Source organism: Nelumbo lutea, chromosome 1, assembly GCF_056320005.1.
Source record: "Nelumbo lutea isolate HS-2025 chromosome 1, American lotus-T2T, whole genome shotgun sequence".
NCBI classification, from domain to species: domain Eukaryota; kingdom Viridiplantae; phylum Streptophyta; class Magnoliopsida; order Proteales; family Nelumbonaceae; genus Nelumbo; species Nelumbo lutea.
Window position 1 is genome coordinate 16434762 of NC_142684.1, and position 24820 is coordinate 16459581.

Consider the following 24820-nt stretch of genomic DNA (forward strand, 5'->3'; position numbering starts at 1 on the left):
TCAACTGGTGTTGCTTATCAAGTTGGGGGGTATAAATCCAGATATCTCATTGTCTGATACATCTAGATAAGATAGAGACCTGATTTTGCTAATGGATTCCGGAATTCCCCCATGAAGAGCATTTCTTGACATGTCAAGAGCTTTAATAGAAGGAAATAAAAGGTTGATGTTCGCTTGTATTAACCCAGAAATATGATTATGTGCCATGTCAAAAACTTTGAGTTGTGAAGAATGGTTATGGAAAGGAAGTGGAAGCTCACCATCAAGAAGGTTGCCTGCTAGTAGCAACATTCCTAAAGAGGAGTTGTAGAGTAGTGAGGAAGGGATATTCCCACGAAGAGAGGTGCCTGACAAATCTAGGATGTCGATTCTAGACTGGTTGAAGATGAAACTTGGGATATTACCACCACTGCGCTTGTTGAGAGGACACCCTCTCAACCCAAGGATTTCTAGTTGGAAAGATGGAACCCACGTTGGGGTGGTTTCAGTTTCAATCTCTAGTTTATGATTTCCAGAAGATTCAAGGGTGAGCAACTCTGAAAGGTTTGCAAACATAGAAAAAGACAGCACACCCTGAAAGTCATTGTCACCAAGCATAATGGTACGAAGGTTGGTTAGATTGTTGATAACAGAGGGAGGAATGCTACCTTGGAGTTGATTACCAGACAGGGCTAACACTTTAAGGGCATGCTACCTAAGCAAGCTCTGTATTTGACAGAACTGTATTGGGATTTGACCTTCCAATCCATTTTCATCTAAAAGGACTGCTCCTATCAGAGGAAGTTCATATAACCCACTTGGGATATTGCCATAGAACTGGTTATTTCCAATGTCTAAGACAAATAATCCAGTGTGGTTGGACAAAGATTGTGGGATGTTTCCAGTAAAGGCATTGCCGCAAAGCATCAAACTTCTCAGATTTGGCATTTGGAAATCAGTTGTCGAAATCTCTCCTTGTAGGTCATTGTTTGATAGGTGTAAGTGTTCCAATCGACTGGTGTTGCTTATCAAGTTGGGGGGTATAAATCCAAATATCTCATTGTCTGATACATCTAGATAAGATAGAGACCTGATTTTGCTAATGGATTCCGGAATTCCTCCATGAAGAGCATTTCTTGACATGTCAAGAGCTTTAATAGAAGGAAATAAAAGGTTGATGTTCGCTTGTATTAACCCAGAAATATGATTATGTGCCATGTCAAAAACTTTGAGTTGTGAAGAATGGTTATGGAAAGGAAGTGGAAGCTCACCATCAAGAAGGTTGCCTGCTAGTAGCAACATTCCTAAAGAGGAGTTGTAGAGTAGTGAGGAAGGGATATTCCCACGAAGAGAGGTGCCTGACAAATCTAGGATGTCGATTCTAGACTGGTTGAAGATGAAACTTGGGATATTACCACCACTGCGCTTGTTGAGAGGACACCCTCTCAACCCAAGGATTTCTAGTTGGAAAGATGGAACCCACGTTGGGGTGGTTTCAGTTTCAATCTCTAGTTTATGATTTCCAGAAGATTCAAGGGTGAGCAACTCTGAAAGGTTTGCAAACATAGAAAAAGACAGCACACCCTGAAAGTCATTGTCACCAAGCATAATGGTACGAAGGTTGGTTAGATTGTTGATAACAGAGGGAGGAATGCTACCTTGGAGTTGATTACCAGACAGGGCTAACACTTTAAGGGCATGCTACCTAAGCAGAGAAGGATGTCGCCATTGATCAGGTTTCCGGAGAGAGCCAATATTGTTAGGCACTTCAAGTTGCAGAAATCTGCAGTTCATAATTAAACAAAGAAGAATGTTAAAAACTAATATCAGATGGAAACTCCGACTTGGTGGAGTTAAAATAAAATACCTTTAAGTCGTCCTCTCATATTGTTGCCTTGCAAGTTCAGTAATTTAATTTCCTTGAAGTGAGCAAATAGAGAGATATTTGGGTACCAAATTCCTTGGCTTCGACTCCTTACAGAAGCAAAATCAATGGTAAGCACCCGGGATGTTGATTTGTTGCAAGTTACTCTATCCCAGTTGCAGTAATCTTGGCCTTCATCCCACTCCGGATGAAATGCGTCGGTATTGTTGACGGATTCTCTGAGTTGCAACAGAGCCGACCTTTCTTCTTCTAGACATGCTTTAGAGCAGCAAAAATGGTTACAGCTACAGCCGAGGAAGATAAGAAACAGTAAAACTTGCACAGACCATTGTGCACGTAAAGCTCCTGCTCCAACTCCTATGATCCTTTAACTCCAACGACAACGGATTTAGGCTCAGTATGTTGTAAAATGACGATGATGATCTAGGATATTTAAGCTTCTCCAAGTCGATGCGAATCTTCTTCTACAAATTAAATCTGTAATAGCTATTAATTTGTGAGGACTGCATGAACAAAGCAAAGGAAAGAATCCCTGCGACCGCGATGAACACGCTAGTGTTTTAAACCAAACACTCAACCAGTCATGGCATCACTCCAACTGAACTTAATTTCAGGAGAGAATGACTTGCCGTTGTCAACACTCAATATGAGAGTGGAAGCCTGTGCGAGAGACTGAAATTTAGAGGACTGAGGCTCATGATGCCAACCTACACTTAGGAGGAAGAGGATCAACATGAGTCGTTCCATGACCCATCAGCTTAAATTATGATCACTTGATCAGTTTGGTGCGTCTGGTATGGGTTTAGACTAATCTATTACGCGTCTTGTATACAGGATACATTGGAAGAGCAGTGACAGTGAGATGCATTTAAGGCACATTTAATTAGCAGTCTCTATATATTGATCTTCGGAGTGATTGAAGATATCACAAGAACCTCTCAATTTCTTTCTTTACATGTGCGTAGGGAAACAGAACATCGGTTTAGTTTGTTGGAGACTAGCCTACATCTTCTTTGTTTCCTTTCGGTTCATTTATCAATTAAACAGTTGGTTACATCTGTCAATTAAGTAGTTTGGTTCAGTCTTTTAAGAATAAGCTTGAATGCTTCATCATCAATGCCTACATCATTTTCAATATCGATCGATGACTTGCAAAGCTGGCGTGGAGATGGATTAGCTCAACAGGTTGAAGGAGATCCGACAAGGAAATGCATGCTGAAGTTTCACCGCCATTTGTTGGGCTTGTTTCCACTGTATTCTCTAGCTATGACCGGTTTCTCCATGGTTGAGAATTTAGTGAAGTTACAATACAAGTATACAACTACAACTTATAAGAATAATATGGGCTGTCAATAAAATAAAATCTCTGGTACAACAATTGATACAATTAAGGGCTTTTTTTTTGGTGAAATTTCGTTAAAACAAACAAGATGACATTATTATGGTTACAAACATGGTTTTTGAACCGCAGTTGACTCGGACGGTCAGACCATTCAGCCCAGGAACCAGGTAATCGGTTCCATTTTACCTCAAACCCGGTCCCTGGTCAAAAATCGTTGAATTGGTTAATGATCCGTTGACCTGGGTGATCGAATCGTCGATCCGTTCAATGGTTTTGACTGTTTTTAAATTATTTTTTGTCTTTATTTTTGTTGTCAAAATGGACTGTTCATTCAAATCGAATGGTCAAACCATCAACCCAAAAACCGGTGGCTAAAACGATTCCATTTCCAAATCATTTTTTAAAACCATGTTAAACAACATGGGGTTAGTAACCCCTCCCTAAACCGGCCCCTAGACCCCCAATGTAACATGACGCAGATGTCATACAACTTTACTAATAATGCATCAATTAAGAATCCATTATGCATACTAAATAGTTTTTTTACAAATTATAATATGCTTAAAGACATTAATAAGTTACTATTTATTTAAGTTAAATTATTAGTTAATATTAAAGAAATATATAATCAATCTAAAAAATGTATATTAGATTGATTATCAAGAATGGAAGGGGTTGAGACAGGGTTACCCCATCTCACCCTACCTATTCAACATAGGGATTAATCTATTTTTATTCTTGAATAATAAAACAGTTGAGGATGCTATGGTATCAGGTGTAAAGAACTCGATGAATTTCCCACCTATTTCCCTAAAAAACTTTGGCTATTTGAAAGCTTCCTATGCATGATTCGTTGCCTCAACCAGGTTTTTGCTTGTCTTTTTGTCAAAGAACATTGATTGGAAATATTCTTTTGCCCCAAATCTCCAAACAGCTAAAGTTTTCCTCCATGACCCCTATTCTCTTTGCAATCACCCTCTAAGTTCTCGAGTGTAATTCCACTTGCCAAGGAAAATGAGCAAGATTGATGAGCATCACACTCATAGTGTTGGTTGTGCTCTATCTATGGCAACTGGAAGGTTGAATATGCTAGTTTGTATCTACAGTGACTTTATCTTCAAGATTCAACATGGTTTATGACAGAAGACAAATGAATGGAATGGTCATTGGAGTCCAGATTTCCATTATGATTTTATCACCCGATCTGACATTGCAATCAATTTCTCTTTCATCACTAGATCCAAACAATCATCTACTGCAACATGGAGTCGGTGCTTCACCCCACAAGTGACATATTCATGGCTAATTCTAGCACAAAAGATACAATTTCGAGAGAGGTGCTTATATATATTGAATTTGAACTTAAGTTGTTTTAACACTTACAGAGCGTTTTTTTTTTTTTTTTTTTTTTGGATTTTGAGAGGGGAAATGTTGGTCAATAAGATTTTGGTTTCCATTGATCAAGAATTTCATGTTCTTTTTTAAGATTTATGTGGGGATGAGGAAAAGTTTATTTTTCTAGGTATCACTTACCCGAATAAGTGATACTCATCTCCTAGATGCATAAACTTATTCAGGTAACTATATTTACCCAGATAAATAACTTACCCAAGAACAAACGTAGCCTTACTAACTTAATAGGGGACTTCGCAATAAAGGTTATGTGATGTCAACTAAAATCTTTATTCCCATAACAACTCCACTTAGCAATTTCCTTTTCAATTGGTTCGTAAGGTTTTCCAAGTTCCAAAGCAACGTGCTTAATCGCACTAGCCTTCAAGTATTCCATTGGTAGCCCAAATAATTGGACCAAAAAATCCGCTTTATATATCAAGGATGTAATTGAAGGGACTCTTGTTTGATTCTCCCTTATGGAGAATGATTAAATCATTTTCAAATAACCATGACCTTCTATCAACAACTTGGTACCTCTCAAAGTAAATGGCAAATTGACCCTATAAGTATATAGTGTGAAGTCCTATATTAATGATCCTTCTATTTGTTAGGCTTTGGAGACCATCACTAAGAAATTCGAAATAAAGAAAAGAACTCTATTCAAATTCATTATCATGATGCTTATATAGATACAAAGAATCAAGAAACAATAATAACTCGGGTCTCCAGTTAGGTTTCATTAATATAATTTTCGATGACAGTTGGTTTAATGCACCCTCTCAAGTTAGGAGAAAGAGGAGGCCGAAATGGCAGTCAATTTCAATGTATCTAATACACTCATGAAAGACCGAGTTAGCAGCAATGCAAAAATCCACTTTATTGTTGCAGAATAGCTCCATTGGTTGTGAACGAACAAGCCTAAGATCGATCACTGTGGAATTGCTTAAGCCAAATCAATCCACTAGTTGTAGTAGAGATGGCACAATACTCTACTTGGTTGATGAGCAAGAAATGGTAGATTGCTTATTAGACTTCCAAGATAAAGGAGTGTTTCCAAGAGGGATAAAATAGCATATGGTTAACTGCCTAGTAGTTGGGCAACCAGCCTAATCAGATTCATAGAAGGCATGGAGAACCAAATCATTATCAGAAGGAAGAGACCATATGTAATGGAGGACTTCATATATCAAAGAATATGCGCACAGCAATGTTTAGATGAGCTTGTTGTTGTGGATTAAACATGAATTAGTTGAAAATGTGAATAGAATAAGTGATGTCCGGTCTGGTGATGGTAAAATAAAGAAGGCACCCCACTAGGCCCATGTACTATTCTAGATTATCTACTAGTGGGTCTGAATCAGGCTTGAGGTGCCAATGTTGAATAGGGAAGTGGCTAGCTTTGCATTCAAACATGTCTGCATTCTTGAGAATGCCATGCATGTAGATATTTCTGCAAGGAAAATACCATCATGGGACCAAGAGGTCTCAATACCCAAAAATAGTGTAGGAGCCCGAGATCCTTTATGTAAAAACATTGACTGAGATTTGTCTTCAATTCAAATATATTATGGGATTCAATCCCAGTAATAACCAAGTCATCCATATAAGCAATTTCATTAAATCTAGTTAATCTCATATATGGACTTATTCAACTTGCAAACTCTTTTTTCACCACAGACCAGGAGGAAGCCGCATGTATACCTCTTCATGAGAAATGCATTATTTACATCCATCTAATCTAATTTCTGTTTTTATGCCACAACAAGCACGAATAGGCAATAGACTGTAACCAACTTAACAATTGGAGAATATGTCTCTATGTCATTAACACCCTTTATTTAGGTGTAACGCTCTTTGCAACTTCTATCGGGTTTTGTCTTGATTTTGAAGACCTATTTGCACCCAATTGGGACCTTGTCAAGTGGAAGATCAACCAAAGTCCAACTATGAATATTCTTCAAGTTTAGCCAACTTAGTTGTCATGGCTTGTTACCAATGAACATGGTGACAAGCTTACTGATAAGTAGTGGGCTCAATTCGTGTGTAATCAATTGAAATATGTTGATGGGCCTGGGTCATTGTAGATCCAGTGGTAGGGCAAATATGGTCATTGTAGATCCAGTGGTAGGGCAAATATGGTCACTTAGATGTGTAGGTGGATGTTGGGTCCTTGTGGGACTAGTAGACATGGATGGTTGAATCAGTTGAATGCGTTCAGTTTCATTTTGAGCGTGATGAGGTGAGGAATCAGATTGTTCCTCTATAGTAGGCAAGGTAATGCTATTAATGGGTCGAGAATGGGCCTAGGTAAAGAAATCATCAAAAGTAGTCTTAAGAATAGGAGTGAAATCATAGGAAATGAGGAGGTTTTGTTGTGAAGTTTCTTGGTAGTATAATTAGTACTCTTATAAGGGAATTGATCATAAAAAAGGTGGCACCCCAAGAAACAAATAAGTGCCCATCAGTAATATTATACACACGGTAACCCTTTTGTCCTTAAGGATACCCAATAAAAATGCAGGGTTGTCCTATCACAACCATGTTGTAACATACTTGCATAATAGAAGCATCCAAAAGCTCGGAAATGAGCATACATAGGTGGTCGATGATATAGAATCTCATATTGTGTTTGACCTGAGAGGATGGGAGTGGGCAAATGGTTCACAATGTATGCATCCTCTCCAAAACCGAATGGGTAAACTTGCATGAAATCTAAGAGCTCTAGCCACTTCTAGCAAGTGGTTATGTTGAGGTACGAACTTGGACCAGCCCGGCACGACCATGCAGGCCGTACTGGGCCTGGGGTTTTAGGTTCATGGGCCGACACAACCTAGCCCGCAGCCCGCGACACGGCCCATATATATTATTTATATATTTTTTATATATTTATGTAATATTATATAAATTATAATTATATAATAATATATAGTATATAATATATCAATAAAATAAATATTTTTTTATTTTATTATACTAATTTATTTAATTATTGTATATATAAAAAATTGTATACACAAAATTCATATAAAATTAAAAAGTTTAAATTTTTTGTCAATTTTTTAAATAAATAGCTTTGGCCCGATGCACGGCCCGACCTCGCCCAAGGCTCGGCCCGCAGCATGGCACGGGCCAGCACGGACCTGGGCCGTGGGCCATACCGAGCCAACCCCCAAAATTTTCACCAGAGGCACAGCCCGTAACGGCCTGCAAGCCAGCACGGCACAGCCCGCACTTTACGCAAGCCAGCCTTACGCAGCCGCCCCGGTGTAAATTTAGTTTTACACCTCTAAACCTACATTATTATAACCCTCGGTGTAAATTTAGTTTTACATGCAAACAAACGCAGCCTTATTGTTCTCCAAGTTTTGTTGTCCTCCACTGCTTCAACAGGATTGTTAGATTTTGGTATAAGTATCCAAGAGATATCTCTTAATAAATCTCTCTCTCTCTCAACCAGATAAGGGGATGAGAGAGGGGAAAGAGTATGGGAAGATTCAGAGCCTGGACAATGTTAAGAGAGAAGCCTACACAACAGAAGAGAAGTCTGATTTTATCAGTTCTTCCGTATGAAATGAACTCAATCAGAATTAATCCCCTGTGGGTTTTCTTTGGATTCTTGCATGAAATATTAGATTCCATTTGAAGGTAACATTGGACGTTTTGTACAGGATAGGGAATGCAGAAAAAGAAATGGCCTACACTAAGGATGTTGGGAAAGATGAGTGCCTAGATTAAGGAGGATAAATTGGAAATACGTACATTTGCAGGAACCAAAGTATAGCATTATTAGGTGACAGGCCTTAGAGAAAATTGAAGTGGCTTTACAATTAATCCCTTACAAAGAGTAATGACTGCAAGTGCGAACAAGTGATATGGTATAAGTTTAAGATTTTGAAAGGACAAAATTTGGAAAAAAAAAAAAAGAAATGGTTGAAAATAGTAACACTTAGAAGACTTATGATTCTCCAGTAAGATATGGCTCTGCATGGGTGGGCTTGCAATGCAGAATTTGTCTAGCCAACCTTGCAGCATGGATACTAAATTCTTTATGATACCTTATAGAGACCAGCATGGAAGCTAAATTCTTACACAGTTACACTTAGTTATCAGAATTCAGAAATGCTACCTCATATTGACTCCGGTTGGTAGGATAATGAAGCCCCAAGTGTTCAGGTTGTTTGAATGTATGTATTCTTCAAGAATTACTTCCTGTGAATCCTGTCATGGAATAGGAAGGGGAAAAAAGAACATTTGCATAATGAAAGTACTTTTTGTTAAGCAAATAAATAAATAAATAAAAGCTGAAACCCAGAACTAATTTTCTTGTTAACTAGAAGAGTTATCCCAGATCCTAATTTTGCTTCCTTTCAGGGACATTAAAACCTTCAAATAATTATGGAGAAAGGACAAAAAGAGGAGCATGTATTTGTGAGACATTATTTCATAAGTTAATCTGATATTCCCTCTACAATTTTCCAGAAGTATAGATTGATGATAGATGGATATTAGGGGTAAACTACCATGACAACCCTTGAATGGACAACAAAGTTCTTCCTGCCCGCCCTTACTCCCCCCTTGTGTTTCCTTTTCGGAGGCAAATTCAATTATGCCCCACCCCAACTAAACGTGCACAGCTAGACAAACCCTGCTGTCACCCTAGCCTGCCAAGAACATAAAGAGCCATATCTCCTATTAAATATGTCTTCTCTCTACTTCCATTGATGTCTTCTTTTGCTTTCTCATTGCCTTCTAGAGTCTAGACCTTAAATTTTATGTCTAACCACCTCACTGTCAAAGTAATTGGTCTTCAAAGTACGTAGCTGAATGGTCTTAGCCAACTTCCCCTTATCTTCTCATTTACAGAGATTTAAATATCATGCAAATTAATTTGTAATTTTGTTACACATGGAAGGGGCTACAAGAACTTAGGGTAAGCCATATTTAACAGTAAATATGGCTTTAAATTGAACGAATGGAAAAACAGGATTCATGTAGCCAACCCCATATAGTTGGGATAATGCATGGATGATGATGATGATGATGAATTATTTGTAATTTTGTCCTCATCTCAACCCATAGGTTCCTAGAAGATTTTTGTTTTCCTTCTTTTCCTGTGGACAAGGTCATAGCAAAAGTGCAGAACAGAGCAGTTCCTCTTGCTGTCTTGAGTTCTATTCAGAAAATTTTCTAGTAGTGGAAACTGCAGTTAATAGCCCCAGGAACAGTATCATCAGTATTTTTCAACACGTAAATTTTCATCTAAATTATCTTCTGAAAGAATATTGTAAGGGGTACTAAATTCCAATTCTTGCAGACTGTGATCTTTGTCCTCCTCTTGGCTTTTACATGGGGAACTCTTATACAAGCCCCTACTCCTATTGAGAATTCCCTCCTTCATCATGGCTGCATACCTTTCCCTGATCCCCACTAAAGGATGCTTCTGGAGCAGTTTCTCATGGTCATAGGCCTCCCTAAGAATGACGGTCTGTGTTGCATACTTGTGAGAAATGTAGAAAATGCCTGGATGGCGACCAAACACCTTTGTGAACTTCTGGGGCAGGCCCAAGGGTTTACGGAGATTGCTCACATTCTTACGCTCAGTCTTCTTTTGTAGGGTGAGGTGGAGAAGCTCATGAAAGACTCCTACAATTCTTTTCTCAGAAACATCTGTACGGGGATCAAGATGGGATGCATCCACATAAGGAGAAGTATATGGGAGCTGTTGCCACTCCTCTAGCCATTGCATGCACTTCTTCTTCAATCCAAAACCCCTAGTGAACCTAATTGGGAAACCCAAAGTTTGAACACCTTGCTGCTGCCATTGGTGGTGGTAGTGTTCAACTGCAGCTGCAAGAGAACTTTTCTGCAATTGCGAGACAGCTAGACGCTCATCCCAGCATAAGAGTTTCAATCCAATCCGTTCATCAGGGAGGTGGATGAATGAAAAGAGCTGTGGATAATGGGGAACCAAGGAGAAGGAATAGTCATTTGGCAAACCCATATCCCATTTCAGTTGGTCAATGGTTTGCAAAGGCAGGATCCTATCTCTAGTGAGCATGAGCAGTTTCTGGAGCCTCTCAACAAGATCAGTCTCATTCGCCTGGAAGATTTCAATCTCTTCTTGGTGCAGTTTGAGTGCCCCGTCTGTCAAGCAGAACCACGGGACAGTACTGCCTCCAGCAATAACAGGAAATTCAGAGAAAAGGGTCGGGTATCTTCTGATGAAAGTAGAGAGCCTGAGATCTGGGGATAGACCAAGCTGCTTGCGATGTTTCAAGAGATGGTATATGGGGAGACAATGGCGAGGATCACAGGCGATGATAGAGACAAGAAGGCAAGCAGCTCTGAGTTCACCTTCCCCAGCCACAATGGCATCCAAGGCTCTGTCCTTCACCCATTTCAGCTTTATATTAACCAGACTAAACCTCTGCTCATACGCAAATCCATCTCGACGTAGGCTAATGACACTTGAGCTTCCTGCTCTTCCCAATAATAATCTAAGCATTTCCTTCTTTCCCGATCAGGCTCCTTTTTGGTTCATAAGAAGGTAGCCCTGAAAAATATAAGAAAAAGAATCAGCTTCGTATCACTTTTGCAAACAAGACTGGTTCACTGTTTAATACTCAGACCCTTGACAAAAACAATCTGCACCATGACCATCTCTTATAATTGTTTTTTTCTCTTTTTGCATCCAAAATGCAACAGATACAAACCATTCACATAAATACTAAAAAGGAAAACAAAGGAAATTGAAAGAAGCACAAAAATCGGTTCAAACTTCAGAGAAACCATTTAAAATTCACATAAGTTTAGGTCAACTAGATCCGTTTATTAATTTTCTACTACTAAATCCATAATCACCAAGGTTAGTAATCTTTCTTTTGAGATTTCAAATTTACATGACATTCTAACAACTATCAATAGCAAGTCCAATAGTGAAACATTTGTATAGTTTTTATTCAATAAAGTTGAGTAAATGGTCACAAGCTGAGTATCAGATTAATTTTTTTTCTTTCAATTTTTCCTTATCTGTACAGCCAGTTAAAAGGGTCCTTTACCATGTGATTGATCTCTGTTTCTATCTTGTTTGGTAAAGGTCCTGTTTAGAAGAAAAAACACACAAACAGAAATGAGCTGAATGCAAACTATATATCACCTTCAAAGAGCAAGGGAATATAATTAAAAATTGGCACAAGGGAAAAAAAGGAGCTAATTACAATTGTTAAAGTCATAAGAACCAAGAACAACAATTCTCATATCTTTATTTAAAGTTTGGACTGTCTCCATCACTCCATGAATGTCACAAGGAGAGTAACTTCAAATACCGTCGGTGATATTGGAGAGTGGCAAACAAATGGGACATGAAAATCATCGACAGGAAGAAGAATGTCTATAAGCTGTAGAGAGGGAAATATATTTCTGCAGAAAACAAAGAAATCATCTGTGGAAGATGCCCTCTCATCACATCGGTACAAATTGGGCATGCAATAGTTTATATTCCACTATTAGAATCCAATGGTAAATCAAAACTGTGCATATATACAGTAGTTTTTGTATCTATAAAAATTTATGATTGTTGAAGTTGTAAAAACCAAGAACTATCAGAGCTAAACACAACTAATATATCTATAAAAGACTACCATTTGAAACCAAAAGATAAACAGAAACAACGGTTTTCGAGTGGGTCATTTTGATCAGAAATGCCAGACGGCAGAGTAGATGCTAACATCAACTAAAAAAATAGGAGTGACTTTGGAGATGATCGACTACCAATGGTGTTTCTTCCGTTTTTCTTCTTTCTTTTTTTGGCAAAACTAAAGGAGAATTCACTAAGAAGAGTTTAAATTACATCTCCATGCTGAGCTAGGGCCAGAGAAGTGCCCCCATAGCCAGCTTGGTGGAGTTTCAAGATATTCCATGTCACCTTGTTGCCTAGCTTTTCCTGCTATTGTATGAACTATGATATTACGGTCTCTTTCGATACAAGTTACTTTACAGCTGACAAATTGATTAACAACATACTCAATTTCTTCAATCAGTGCCGGTCGTAGTTGTCAAGGCAATGCCTAGGCGGGCACCTAGGTGACAAGATGCCTTTTGAGGCTCACCTTGCCTAATCGCCAAGCAATTTTGTAGTATGTATTATAAAATTCTTTTTTATTCTTTATTTTTTTTACATTATAATTATAAATTAGGCACTACTAAACTAAAATATTCATTTTGTTGTTAATATACAAATTTATTTTTATTACTTTTCTTAGAAAGAATGACTGATCAGTCCAGGTCAGAATTTTGTAGCCCCACCGTACAGGGGAGATGAATCCTGACCGTGAATTGATGCCAAATTCACGGGCAGGATGCAGTTTATAGGGGGGGTTTTGTTATTTGTTAGGGTTTAATCAATATAAACATTGCTAAATGCTGTATTGAACCCCTAAAGACTTCAAAACCTGAACCAGTAAGTAAGTAAGAACTTAAAATTTTGTCTAATCAACACATTTTCTACTACTACTACTTTTTCTTTTCTTCTTTTCCTATAACAAAAATAAGGGTAGTTCCCCAGGTACCATAACCATATTTCCTTAATAATTATTCATAATTTTCATAAGAAAAGTATAGAGTTCATGTTAAAGTATAAAAAATCAACATATTCATGAGAAGAAAAAGAAAAAGGAAAAGAAAAGGGTAAATTCCCGATCAATACCTTGTACTTTGGCTCGAGTGAAAAGTTGGTCCCCGAACTTTAAAATGCGACAATTCAGTACCCGAACTTTCAAAATGTGACAATCCAGTACCCGAACTTTCAAAAGGTGACAATCCAGTACCTATCCTGACCAGTCTGTTAATCAGCCGTTAAGTGACATTTGAAAAGTCAAAAATGCCCTAAGAATGCCATCTAATTCTCTTTATCAACCATCCAAACATTGATAATAAAATGAATAGTCCCAAATTCTATTTCTAAATAGTCACCAACTTTTTTTGAATAAAAGAGGCTAGGATTTGGGACTGTTCAGATTTTTGTCAACGTTTGGATGGTTGATAAAGAGAATTAGATGGCATTCGAAGGGCATTTTTGACATTTCAAATGTCACTTAACGGTTGATTAACGGCAGGTACTGGATTGTCACATTTTGAAAGTTTGGGTACTGGATTGTCACATTTTGAAAGTTTGGGTACTGGATTGTTGCATTTTGAAAGTTCAGGTACTGAATTGTCACATTTTAAAGTTCGGGGACCAAATTGTCACTCGAGGCAAAGTACAAGGTACTGATTGGGATTTTTCCCTTTTCTTTTCCTTCTATTTCTTCTCATGAATACGTTGATTTTCTACACTTTAACATGAACTCTATACTTTTTTTATGAAAATTATGAATAATTATTAAGGAAATATGGCTATGGTACATAGGGAACTACCCAATCTATGTTTTCTACAGAAAAAAATCTATTACCTAGGCGACTAGGCGCCCCCCCTGTCGCCTAGCCTCACCTTGGCACCTTGAAAACTATGGTGCATGTTCCAACCATCTTCTGTTTTTGCTTTTGTTAGATACTTGAGAGACTAGAGTAGCAAATCTGTGAAGACTTGAACCTGTTTCAGACCAAAATTTAGAGCCCAATTTAATGCAGTTAATATGGCTCATTACTCTACTTGTTCTAGACTTAGAACCTTCAAATGTTTCCCAATTGCTGCAACAAAATATTTTGTTGGGGATTGATAAAATTCAGATCTGCACTGTTATTAGATTAAGAATAACAGTAGGAGATTGAATGAGAGCGAAGAGAGAAGAAAAACGGGTTTGAACAAGAGAGAAAAATCTCACTCTCTAGTCGGCCAGGATGATGTATTTATTGTTTTACTAATCATAAAACACAATTATTGTTATGCCCCTACTTAAGTATGGGACACATCAAACATCATTCAAGTCACACATTACACCTCACTCCCAATATAAATAAAAGGACCAAACTGCCCCTATACAGCCATCACTAACACTCCCCCTCAAACTGGTGAGTATATGTCATATAGTCCCAACTTGTTACATATGTAATCCACTCTTCCCTAACTCAACCCTTTGGTGAACAAGTTTGCCCATTGACTTCCTATGTTAACATATGCAATGCTTATCACTCCACTGAATACCTTCTCTCTCACAAAGTGACAATCAATTTCTATATGTTTTGTTCTCTCATGAAAAACTGGATTGGAAGATATGTGGACTGTAGCTTGGTTGTCACAAATAAAGCTTCATAGGGGTATCAATCAAATACCCCATCTCTTGTAAGAGGTTCCTCAACCACACTAGTTCACAAGTTGTATGTGCCATGGCTCTATATTCAACTTTTGCACTGCTTCTTGCCACCACTGTATAGTGGACCTTCTATTAGATACAAGAAAGGTACAATAACCTATAGTGGACCTTCTATCAGATACAAAACCAGCCCAATTAGCATCAGTGTATCCCTCTATCTCAAGACTTCCTCCACTCTTGTATAACAAACCACGACCAAGAGCTCCTTTCAAATATCGTACAATCCTTAGGATTGCATCCCAATGTGGAACCCGAGGATTCTGCATAAATTGGCTCACCATATTAACTACAAATGAAATATCTAACTGAGTAATGGTTAGGTAGTTTAACTTACCCACCAACCTCATGTACCTTCCAAGATCTTCAAACTCATCACTTGCACCACTACGCAATTTGGCATTTGGTTCCATAGGTGTTTTAATTGGTTTGGCACCCAACAAACTTGTCTCTTTTAACAAATCAAGAGCATACTTTCTTTGACACAAATTAATATTGCGACTTTTATCCCCAAGAAATATTTTAATTTGCCAAGGTCCTTTTGTCTAGAAGTGATCATGCAAAAAAGTCTTAGTCTATCAATCCCCAACCTATCACTGTCGGTAATAACAATGTCATCTACATATATTACCAATAATATCTTCCCAACACTTGAATCATAGCTAAATACTGAGTGACGCACCTAACACTATTTCATGCCAAACTTCTTTACCACTTCACTGAGTCTACCAAACCACGCACAGGGGACTATTTAAGTCCATAAATGCCCTTCTTTAGTCTACACACTTTACCATCCTCCCCTTGAGCAACACACCCTGGTGGTTACTCCATATAGACCTCCTCAAGAAGATTACCATGTAAAAAACATTCTTGATGTTATGCTGAAACAAAGGTCAATCATAGTAGCAAAAGGATATCAAAACATAAACTGAACCAATCTTAGCAACAGGAGAGAATGTCTCTATGTAGTCGATACCATACATTTGGGAATAACCTTTGGCAATTAGTTGAGCTTTCAGCCACTCTACACTACCATCGGGTAAATACTTAATAGTGTATACCCAATTACAACCTACAGGCTACAGCATGCTTACTAGGAGGGAGCGTGGTGAGGTCCCACATATGATTATGAGCTAAAGCGGAAAGTTCTTCTTCCATTGCATGGCGCCACCCTAGAGAGGAAAGAGTTTTCTAGACATCCTTAGGAACAAAAACAGAATACAGCATAGAAACAAACTAGTGATGGGAAGTAGAAAGATGAGATACAAAAACATAATTTGAAATGGGGTGAAGGGTGTAACTATGTTTACCTTTCCACAATGCAATAGGAAGATCAAGGTCAGAAATAAGGGTGGTGTTGGTGTGGGAACAACTGCCAGATCTATCAACAATGAAGGAGCTGGAGGAGGAACTGGTACATGTCGATGCGTTTACACTTGGAGAATGGGTGGCCGTTCAACAGGAAGTTGCATTGGAGGTGAAGGCTTAGTCACAACTGGAACAATAGGAATGGGATCCTCAACATGAACTGGAAGAGGAGGTGAAGAAGAAGAACGCCCGACCTAGAAAAAAATGGAACAGACTCAAAGAAAGTAACATCAGGACACACAAAGGAATGTCAAGAATTGGGGTTATAACACTTATACTCTTTATGAGTCCTAGAATATCCAAGAAAGATACAATTGGTGGATCATGCATCTAATTTATCCATTCCAAACCCAAGATTATAGACAAAGCACACACACCCAAAAACTCTAGGAGTAAGAGGGAACAGAGACAAGGTAGGAAACAAAGTGGTTAAGGGAGAATGACCTTCAAGGATGGGCATGGGCATCTAGTTAATAAGGAAGCAAGATGTAAGCATAGCATCACTCCAAAAATGTTTGGGTACATTCATATGGTGCAAAAGGGTTCGAACAGTTTCCAAAAGATGACGGTTCTTTCTCTCAGCCATCCCATTTTTCTAAGGGGTGTAGGTACATGAGGTCTGATGGATAATGTCATGTTGTTCCAAATATTCCTGAAATGGTGTATAAAAATATTCTCGGCCATTATCAAAACGAAGAATCTTAATGTGCACACCAAATTGATTGTGGATCTTAACATAAATTTTTTGAAAAATGGAAAACAATACATTCCTTTCTTTCATAAGGTAAAGCCATGTCATCCTTGAATAATCATCAATAAAAATTACAAAGTATTTGTAACCATTATATGACACTAATTTATATGGACCTCAAATGTATGAATGAACTAAAGAAAATGGACTCGACATACAACTATCAACCCTAAGACTAAAGGGAACATGATAATGTTTCCCTAACTGACATGATTCACAGTCCAAAATAAAAAGACGACTTGATGATAGAACAAGTAACTTAAGTGCTTTAAGGGATGAATGACCAAGTCTACAGTGCTACTAAATAAGAGAAAGAGATGTCCGAAGGGTTGTTGACGAACCACCACCACCATCAAAGTTATACAATCCACTAGCTTCATGCCCTCCACCCTTCATCCCTGTCTTGAGATCCTAAAAAACACAAAAAGAAGGGTAAAAAGTGATAGAGCAATTAAGAGACTTGGTTAGCTTACTAATAGACATAAGGTTAAAAGGAATTTAGAAACATACAAATCACACTATAACACCCATACTACACACTAGAAATCAGACCTATACTCGACTATATACTACACCACTTGAAATTGCTCTCTTCAAACCATCGATTAGAGAGTTTTCTACAAACCACCACAAACAATCACCACACCACAAACTGGAGGCATGAAAACCTCCTAAGAGAAAAAAAAATGGTCACTTCTTCGCAGCCTTTATCCTAATCTCCAAGGGATTACTGAGAAATCTGCAAAATCCTAGAATAAATGGCAATAAAAAAATTCTGGGCAGATCTGAACTTGTTACAACAGCTCTGATACCATGATAAAATTCAGATCTGCACTAGTATTAGATTAAGAATAATAGTAGAAGGAGATTGTATGAGAGAGAAGAGAGGAGAGGAAGAGAATAGAAGAGAGAAGAAGAAAAACCGGTTTGAACAAGAGAGAAAAATCTCGCTCTCTAGTCGGCCAGGATGATGTATTTATTGTTTGCTAATCATAAAATACAATTATTGTTATGCCCCTACTCAAGTATGGGACACATTACACCTCACTCCCAATATAAATAAAAGGACCAAACTGCCCCTATATAGCCGACACTAACAGGGATAACACTACAAAGCCAATACCAGCCTGCAGATTTGAGGCAAATGCGTCAACAGAAATAGAATAAGTGCCATCTCCAGAGGGTGAAACATTCTAATTCAATATAGCCTCTCTGATTGATCATGTTAGTGGAACGTGTAGAAGGTTCTTGCATATTCAAAAAGGAGTTCAGCTTATTTAAGGGGGTCATGGGGGATCCACTTTTTTGCCTCGAAAGAACTTGCCATTTCTCACATCCCATATTAATCTCATAAGAACAACCCATTTTCCAAATAGCCTTTGTTGCATACTTCGTTCTATTTGAAGATTTTGGATCCATTTGATTGCAACTTGGCACATGGGTTGGACTTTAAAAAATTCTGGATTGAATCCAATGTTGGCCTGAATCCATACAGCTCTTGCAAATGAGCATTCAACCATTAAGTGGAAATCAGTTTCATCACGTTCTCCACAAAGGATGCAAGTCTTTTCGCTTACTATTTTCTTTGGAAATAGCTTAACTTGAGTGAGCAAGCCACCATTTACCAACTTCCATGCAAAAAGCTTGTAACATTGAGGTACTTCTGCTTTCCAAATCCATGTATGAAGAGAATCTCATAATGAGAAACCTTCTTGTTTCGCTAAAAAGGACTTATAGACTGATTTAGCATAATAAATTCCATTATTAGATGGCTTCAAAAGCAATCTATCATGTGTTTCACTTCTGCTGAATATCACCCTTAAGATTGCTTCTTTCTCTAGGTTCCACCCTCCATTAGGTATGCAAAGGTCTTTTACTTTCAGCTTTTGGTATCTCTCCTTGATGCCTGATTTACCATTCAACAAACCATTGTAAATTGTTGAAACCCAAGGGTATTGAAAAACATAGATGTCATCTCCTATTTTAACCTTCCAAAAAGAAATCTAAAAAAAAAAAGTCATTTTTAACCTCTTCTTTCACTTTCATTACTTGTTTCCACCATGAAGAGTGTGATTGATGAGCCTTTGCTGTATAGAAGCTTTTATTTTTCAAATATTTAGCCTTTAATGCTTCAGCCCATATGCTGTTCTTGGCATTTATCAATTTCCATAATTGCTTCAAACAGAAGTTCCTTTTTCATTAGTCTATCATTTCTAATCCCCAAGCCTCCTTCATCTTTTGGTTTGATTATGGTTCTCTAAGGAATTGTTGGTACTAGACTCTTTCTATTTTTGCCTGTCCACCAAAACTCTCTTTTTTCTTTCTCCAACTCCTTAATAATTTTTTGAGGCAACAAACTTGTTTGCATTTGATAAGAGTGAATAGATTGAGTTATCGCTTGAACAAGAGTGGTTCTACCTGCTTGTGAGAGTGTCTAAGCCTGCCACGATTCCACTCTTTTTAGAATTTCCTTATAAACTTCCCATCCTTTACTGTTGATCCATAGATTGGAGCCTAAATATTTGTAATTGAGATTCATTTTCTTTATACCCATAATGTTCCTTAGAATTCTTTGATGATTCTTTGAGACATTTTCACTGTAGAACTGAAGGGATGGGAGATCCATCATATGGATGGCCGAACCCTGCAGGAAGGTTGGGCAAAATTTCAAAAAAAATTCTTCTCTCACATCCAAGAGTCGTATTCCCTAATTTAGAAAACCGCATTTTCAAGGTTTGTCTTGAATCCAAAACCAGACCAGATCTGAAACCAATAGGAAGTGAGGGATATACCTGATACGAAGTAGCAGTAACTCCCAACGCAGGTGTTCACGCCCAAAGAAAAGACCAAAACCCGCTTCCATTGAAGATGACACAGTGTGTAGTGAAGCAGGATTAATAGGATGGTTCTTCAGCAAGAATCGAGCAAGGGCTGGTGAGCACGCCTTTAGATTGTTTCTTCTGCCAAGAAACAAAATCAAGAACTCTTCTCGATTAGATCCACAAGTAGAGATCGAACTGGGTAGGGACAGCAATAACTGAGAAGAATTCTGCAATTTGCTGTGTTGTGTATAATCTGAAGAATTTGCCTCCTATTTATAGCCTTCTCTGGATCAACCTCCTAATTTAATTACAAGAGAGTTTCCTAATCCAAATCTTATATTTGGATCTGGACTCTTAAATGGATAAGACTTATCTTATACTTCAACTAATCCTAATCAGTTTAAAACTGAATTTGCCCCCTTTTAATTAACTAACTTAAGCCCAATTCGAATTGGGCCTTAGGTCCATTAAGCTTATGTGCTCACTTACTCTTTAACCTGCTGCCCAGTTGGCTCTCTTTGTATGGCGTGGGACCCTAACATTGATCTACACATCAACCACATGGGTTCAGCCCAACCTTTGTTACAAGGCCTGGCCGAATTCACTGTAGAAGACAGTGAACCCCTGAGTCCATCACCATGGACTCTTAATGGGCCCAACATTTATAGTAAATGGTTCTTGGATCCAGACACTATGAAAACCCAAGAACTGTGGTACAGTGTTGCACTTACTCTCAGCCCTTAATGATCAAACACTTCTCGACAAGAGAGGACCTCTCCCTCGGCTGCAAGGTACAGTGTTGCACTCTCTACTCACATGGATCCCAGGAATTAAAACATATTGCAAACATTTTGAAACCATAATCTATATGTATATCTTTATATAAATATATTTTGCAGAAACAAATTTCAACGTTTAAAATCAACTGCCGACAGTTTAGTTTTCCATTAGAGAGAGTGCATCCCCCAATCATTCACTTTGTCCGACAAAGGGGCTGATTCAGTCACCATGATCACCCACTCAAGTGAATTCTCAGACTACCCCAACATACCGAGGTTTTGACCCCCTCTAAAGATCTCACTGATTGGCATATCAAAAACAGCCCAATCCGACACGTAGTGTAGTACCATAATCGAATCTAGGGGTCAGGTGTAACATTCCAGTTTTTCCCATCTATCTCCAAGGTCCAGGGCAATACTGGAATTTGGTCTGGTTCAGGGTTTCAAGAAAACCCACACTACATGTACCTCAAGTCTCACCCTAGCAGCTGAGACAAGCCACCCCAACCAAGTTGGCGACACATCAGTGTCAGTCTTGGCAGGATAAATCTCCCTAGATCTATTCAACGGCTGTGAAGATTCTAAACTCACACGAGTCTCATAAGTGTCCAGTTTAAGGGTATTACGCAGAAACACACCACAATGACATGAATCAATTATGTATTTTATTCATTTACAATAAATGTCAAAAGATACATCAATCTGATTGGAGCTAAGGGCATAACTGTTTAACAAGAACATTGTTGATTTTTTAACAATTATTTCTTTCACCATCAAAACCTGAGTGGGTTCAGCCTTACAAAATATGAAGCAATCATCTACAAATAAATGGGCAATTGAAGGAGCACCTTTTGCTATTTTGATACCCTGAATCTCTTTTCTTACTTCAACTTGCCAGAGCGTATGAGATAGAGCTTGCTTGTCAATGATAAAGAGATAATGGTGACAGAGGATCACCTTCCCGCAATCCACTTTTAGGTTTAAAAAAATTAGTAGAACTTCCATTTAGCAAGATAGAATAAGAGACTATAGAAATGCACTCAGAAATCCAATGGTTCCACTGATCTGGGAAACCCATTTTTGAAGAACACTCCTCAAAAATGTCCAACCCATTCGGTCAAAGGCTTTGGACATGTCAATCTTGATTGCTACCCATTGGTTTTCTTGCTCTTTTTTTATTGTGTGTATTATTTCTCAAGCTAGAATAATATTGTCCACCACCTGTAGACCTATTATAGGCCGGGTAGCCCAACAGCCCGGGCCAAGCCAGCCTGTTCTAAGTTGGGCTTAAACATGATTTTAGGCCCGCAGGCTCAAGCTCGAGCCTAAAACACTGGGCCCAACCCTTTTTCGGGCCAAGCTCGGGCTTTCTCGAAAAACCTGGCCCGAGCCCGAGCCCGACTTGATAATATATATTACATAATAAAATACATATTTTATTTAATAAACAATATATATACACAATATTTTTTCTTTGTTCCCCTTCTCTTTTTTCAAGTAATAGTGAGACCTTTTATTATTTTTGAGTTTTGAGGGCCTTTAATATAAATAAAACACTTTTAGCAACTCTTTGGCCAAGCTCAAAAGAAAAAAAATTTCTGTTTTCAAATTTTTGGCCAAGCTCGAGCTCAAGACCTAGGCCCGATGGTCAGGCCAGGCTTGGGCACAAGCCTAAGTGTATTCTATTTATAAAGAAAAAGCCTAGCCCAGCCCATGAAAAGGTCTAACCACCTGTCTAACCTACACAAAACCAGTATAGTCTCCCACGCTTTCTCTTTTGAAGACAATTTTAGCAACTCTTCTGCTTGAGTTTGGTCAATAGTATTAAAATTCGGGTTTTGACAAAAGTCCTCATCAATTGATGCGGCAGTCCCACAAGTTTTAAGATATTCTTGTTCGAGGCCTTCCTCTATTCTTCTTGTGTTGTTAATTCATAACCAACATCATCTCTTAGTCATTTAATGAAATTGAATTCCCTTCTATTTTTCACCATTGAATGAAAGAATTTGGTGTTTTTGTCTCCATGCTCTAACCATAGTGTCAGGATTTCAACTGCCACATTTATCCTTCTCTTTCTAGGCCTTCTTCCTCCATTTGTTTCAATTGCTTGGACAAGCTAACTATTTTTTCTTGAACCCAACCAAAACTTTCTTTATTCTACCTCCTCAACTCTTGTTTCAGCTTATGAAGTTTAGTGACAACTCTATAAGCTGCACACCCAGAAACAGTAGTTTCCCACGTTGCTTTTACTAATCTTTCACATTCTTCACTTTCTCCCCACATAGGTTGAAAGATAAATGAATTTTTACACATTACTTGTGGGGTTGAGTATTAAGAAGTATGGGGGAAATGATCAGATTCAATAGGTGTTAGATGCCAAATTTTTGCATTCTCATACGTGCTGCACCACTCTAAATTGGCACGTTTCCTCTTTGTTTCTCTTCCTATATATTCATTTCCCACACCCAAGTCATTAAAGTCTCCCATTACTAGCCATGGCAAGTTAGTGATGTTTGCCTCTAACTCCATCTTTCTCCCAAATTCTTTTAGCTGTATGTGGGCCATAAATAAAGGATATCTGCCACTCACCAATAGGAGGATGTGATTGAATTATTAGCTCAATCAGATTACTATTCGAATTGATTACTTTAATGACTATATTTTCTTTCCAAGCACAAATCAGCCCTCCACTGGCCCCTATAGAAGCAGCTATGTGCCATTTTGTGAAAGCCAGTTTTGAAACAAGTTTTTCCCCTCTTCTGTACTTAATTTTGTTTCTGAAAGAAAAATGATGTCTGGATTATGCTCAGAGATTAATTTTTTTCAGGTGTCTACGAGTGTCCATATTTCCACACCCTCTAGTATTCCATGCTAAACATTTCATGTTGAGAAGCAGAAAAAACACCAGCAACGCAGCTTATCTCAAAACAAAGATAAAAAGTAGCATTGGGAAGTACCTGGCTTCGATTTTCTTGACCCAGACACCAGTATATTGGCTGTGGATTTTTGTCGATCAGTTGGGGTGCCAAACTAACAGGATAATACAACACTTCACGAAACCTGGTCTGATGTATTTTAAACTTTGGATCTCCGAATGTTGACTATCTTCCTTATTCCTTGGTTGGATATCGCACTTGCAAACTCACAGCTGAGTCTTCACCTTACAGGTTGGTCGCCGGAATTTCCACATTCTTTTTTTTGATGAATGGAATTGCCGGAGTTTTCACCTTCAAGGGCAGCTTCCACACTCACTTTACGGGAATGGTCGCCGGAAATTCCCTTCAATTATGACGAAAATCCTATTTGAACAACTTCAGATCTCCTGTTGTACATAAAAACTGAAAGCCACCAGCTCGACGAGAAACGAAAGTTCTGACCAACTTTGAAAAGTTTAGTTTTTGGTCCTTTTTCTTTTTTTTTTTTTTTTCTTTTTCGGAGGAGGAGATTCCGTTTTCCACTTTCTTTTCTTATTCTCCAGTTAGAAACAAAACTAAAACGCCAAAACCCCTCTTAATCAGACCTCTTTCCTTTAAGAAACAATCAAAAGAAGGAAAAGTAAAGATCAACCAAACACGTCATCTTCCTTCAGCTTCATCTGGAAGGTAAGAAACGACAATTCCGCCTTTTTTAGTCTCTTATCCTCTTCTCCTTGTTTATATCTGTTTCGTTTCTTGAACCCTACAAGTTCAGATTTCGTAATTAATTTCCTGGTCTTGTTGTTTTTTGGTATCTTCAGACTTCAGATTAATAAATATTTTATATATGATATAATATACGCCATGGAGTTCTTTCACAAAGCCCAGGCCGTTAGACTCCGAAGCCACCTTGACCTCGGGACGTATCTATTCGCCGACGACGATGAAGAAACAGTTCGACAAAGCCGTAAGGGATCCACTCGCAGAGCAAGGTGGATAGTGGAAATAGTCCAAGGAAACAAACAGCTGGTGCGCCTCAAGAGTTTCTTCGGCCGATATCTGACTGCCTCCGACGTGCCCTTCCTCGTTCCTCCTAGTCCTAGCTCCTATGAATAACTGGGAAGAGAGTACTACAGACTGTGCCGGGAACAACACCGGAGGCGTAATCGAGTGGGAGCCTATCAGGGACGGGTTAGGTGAAGCTCAGAACCATAGCAGGAAAGAATGGCGCGCAAACGAAGGTACTCCGCATGAAGGAACTCGGTGACTTGTGACGT

The 24820-nt window shown here is 38.4% G+C and overlaps 2 protein-coding genes across 3 annotated transcripts; both read right to left on the bottom strand.

Moving 5' to 3' along the window:
* On the bottom strand, window positions 1–6334 carry LOC148873703 (uncharacterized). The gene is made up of 5 exons (XM_088942176.1): window positions 6303–6334; window positions 1847–2148; window positions 1685–1762; window positions 738–1526; window positions 1–536 (listed from the first exon to the last, which is right to left on the bottom strand). Exons 1-5 carry the CDS (start codon window positions 6332–6334, stop codon window positions 1–3), a joined length of 1737 nt encoding a protein of 578 aa, XP_088798302.1.
* Window positions 6335–8387: 2053 nt separating this feature from the next.
* On the bottom strand, window positions 8388–24820 carry LOC148873704 (Ubiquitin carboxyl-terminal hydrolase family protein). 2 transcript variants are annotated; one of them, XM_088981827.1, is made up of 3 exons: window positions 23586–24128; window positions 17369–17438; window positions 8388–11154 (listed from the first exon to the last, which is right to left on the bottom strand). In XM_088981827.1, the coding sequence occupies exon 3, from the start codon at window positions 11104–11106 to the stop codon at window positions 9832–9834; it is 1275 nt and encodes a 424-aa protein (XP_088837953.1). In that variant the 5' UTR covers window positions 11107–11154; window positions 17369–17438; window positions 23586–24128; the 3' UTR covers window positions 8388–9831. The 2 variants fall into 2 exon arrangements, with proteins under 2 accessions (XP_088837953.1, XP_088837952.1); XM_088981826.1 differs by lacking the exon at window positions 17369–17438 and having other exon boundaries at window positions 23586–24820.

Coding starts and splice junctions, on each gene's coding strand:
- LOC148873703 (XM_088942176.1), bottom strand. CDS start 6,334: ATGGATGTAAATAATGCATTTCTCATGAAGAG. Junction 2,149..6,302: donor AATGCATTTCTCATGAAGAG/GTATACATGCGG, acceptor CCTCGGCTGTAG/CTGTAACCATTTTTGCTGCT. Junction 537..737: donor AGATGAAAATGGATTGGAAG/GTCAAATCCCAA, acceptor CAAACCTTTCAG/AGTTGCTCACCCTTGAATCT.
- LOC148873704 (XM_088981826.1), bottom strand. CDS start 11,106: ATGCTTAGATTATTATTGGGAAGAGCAGGAAGCTCAAGTGTCATTAGC.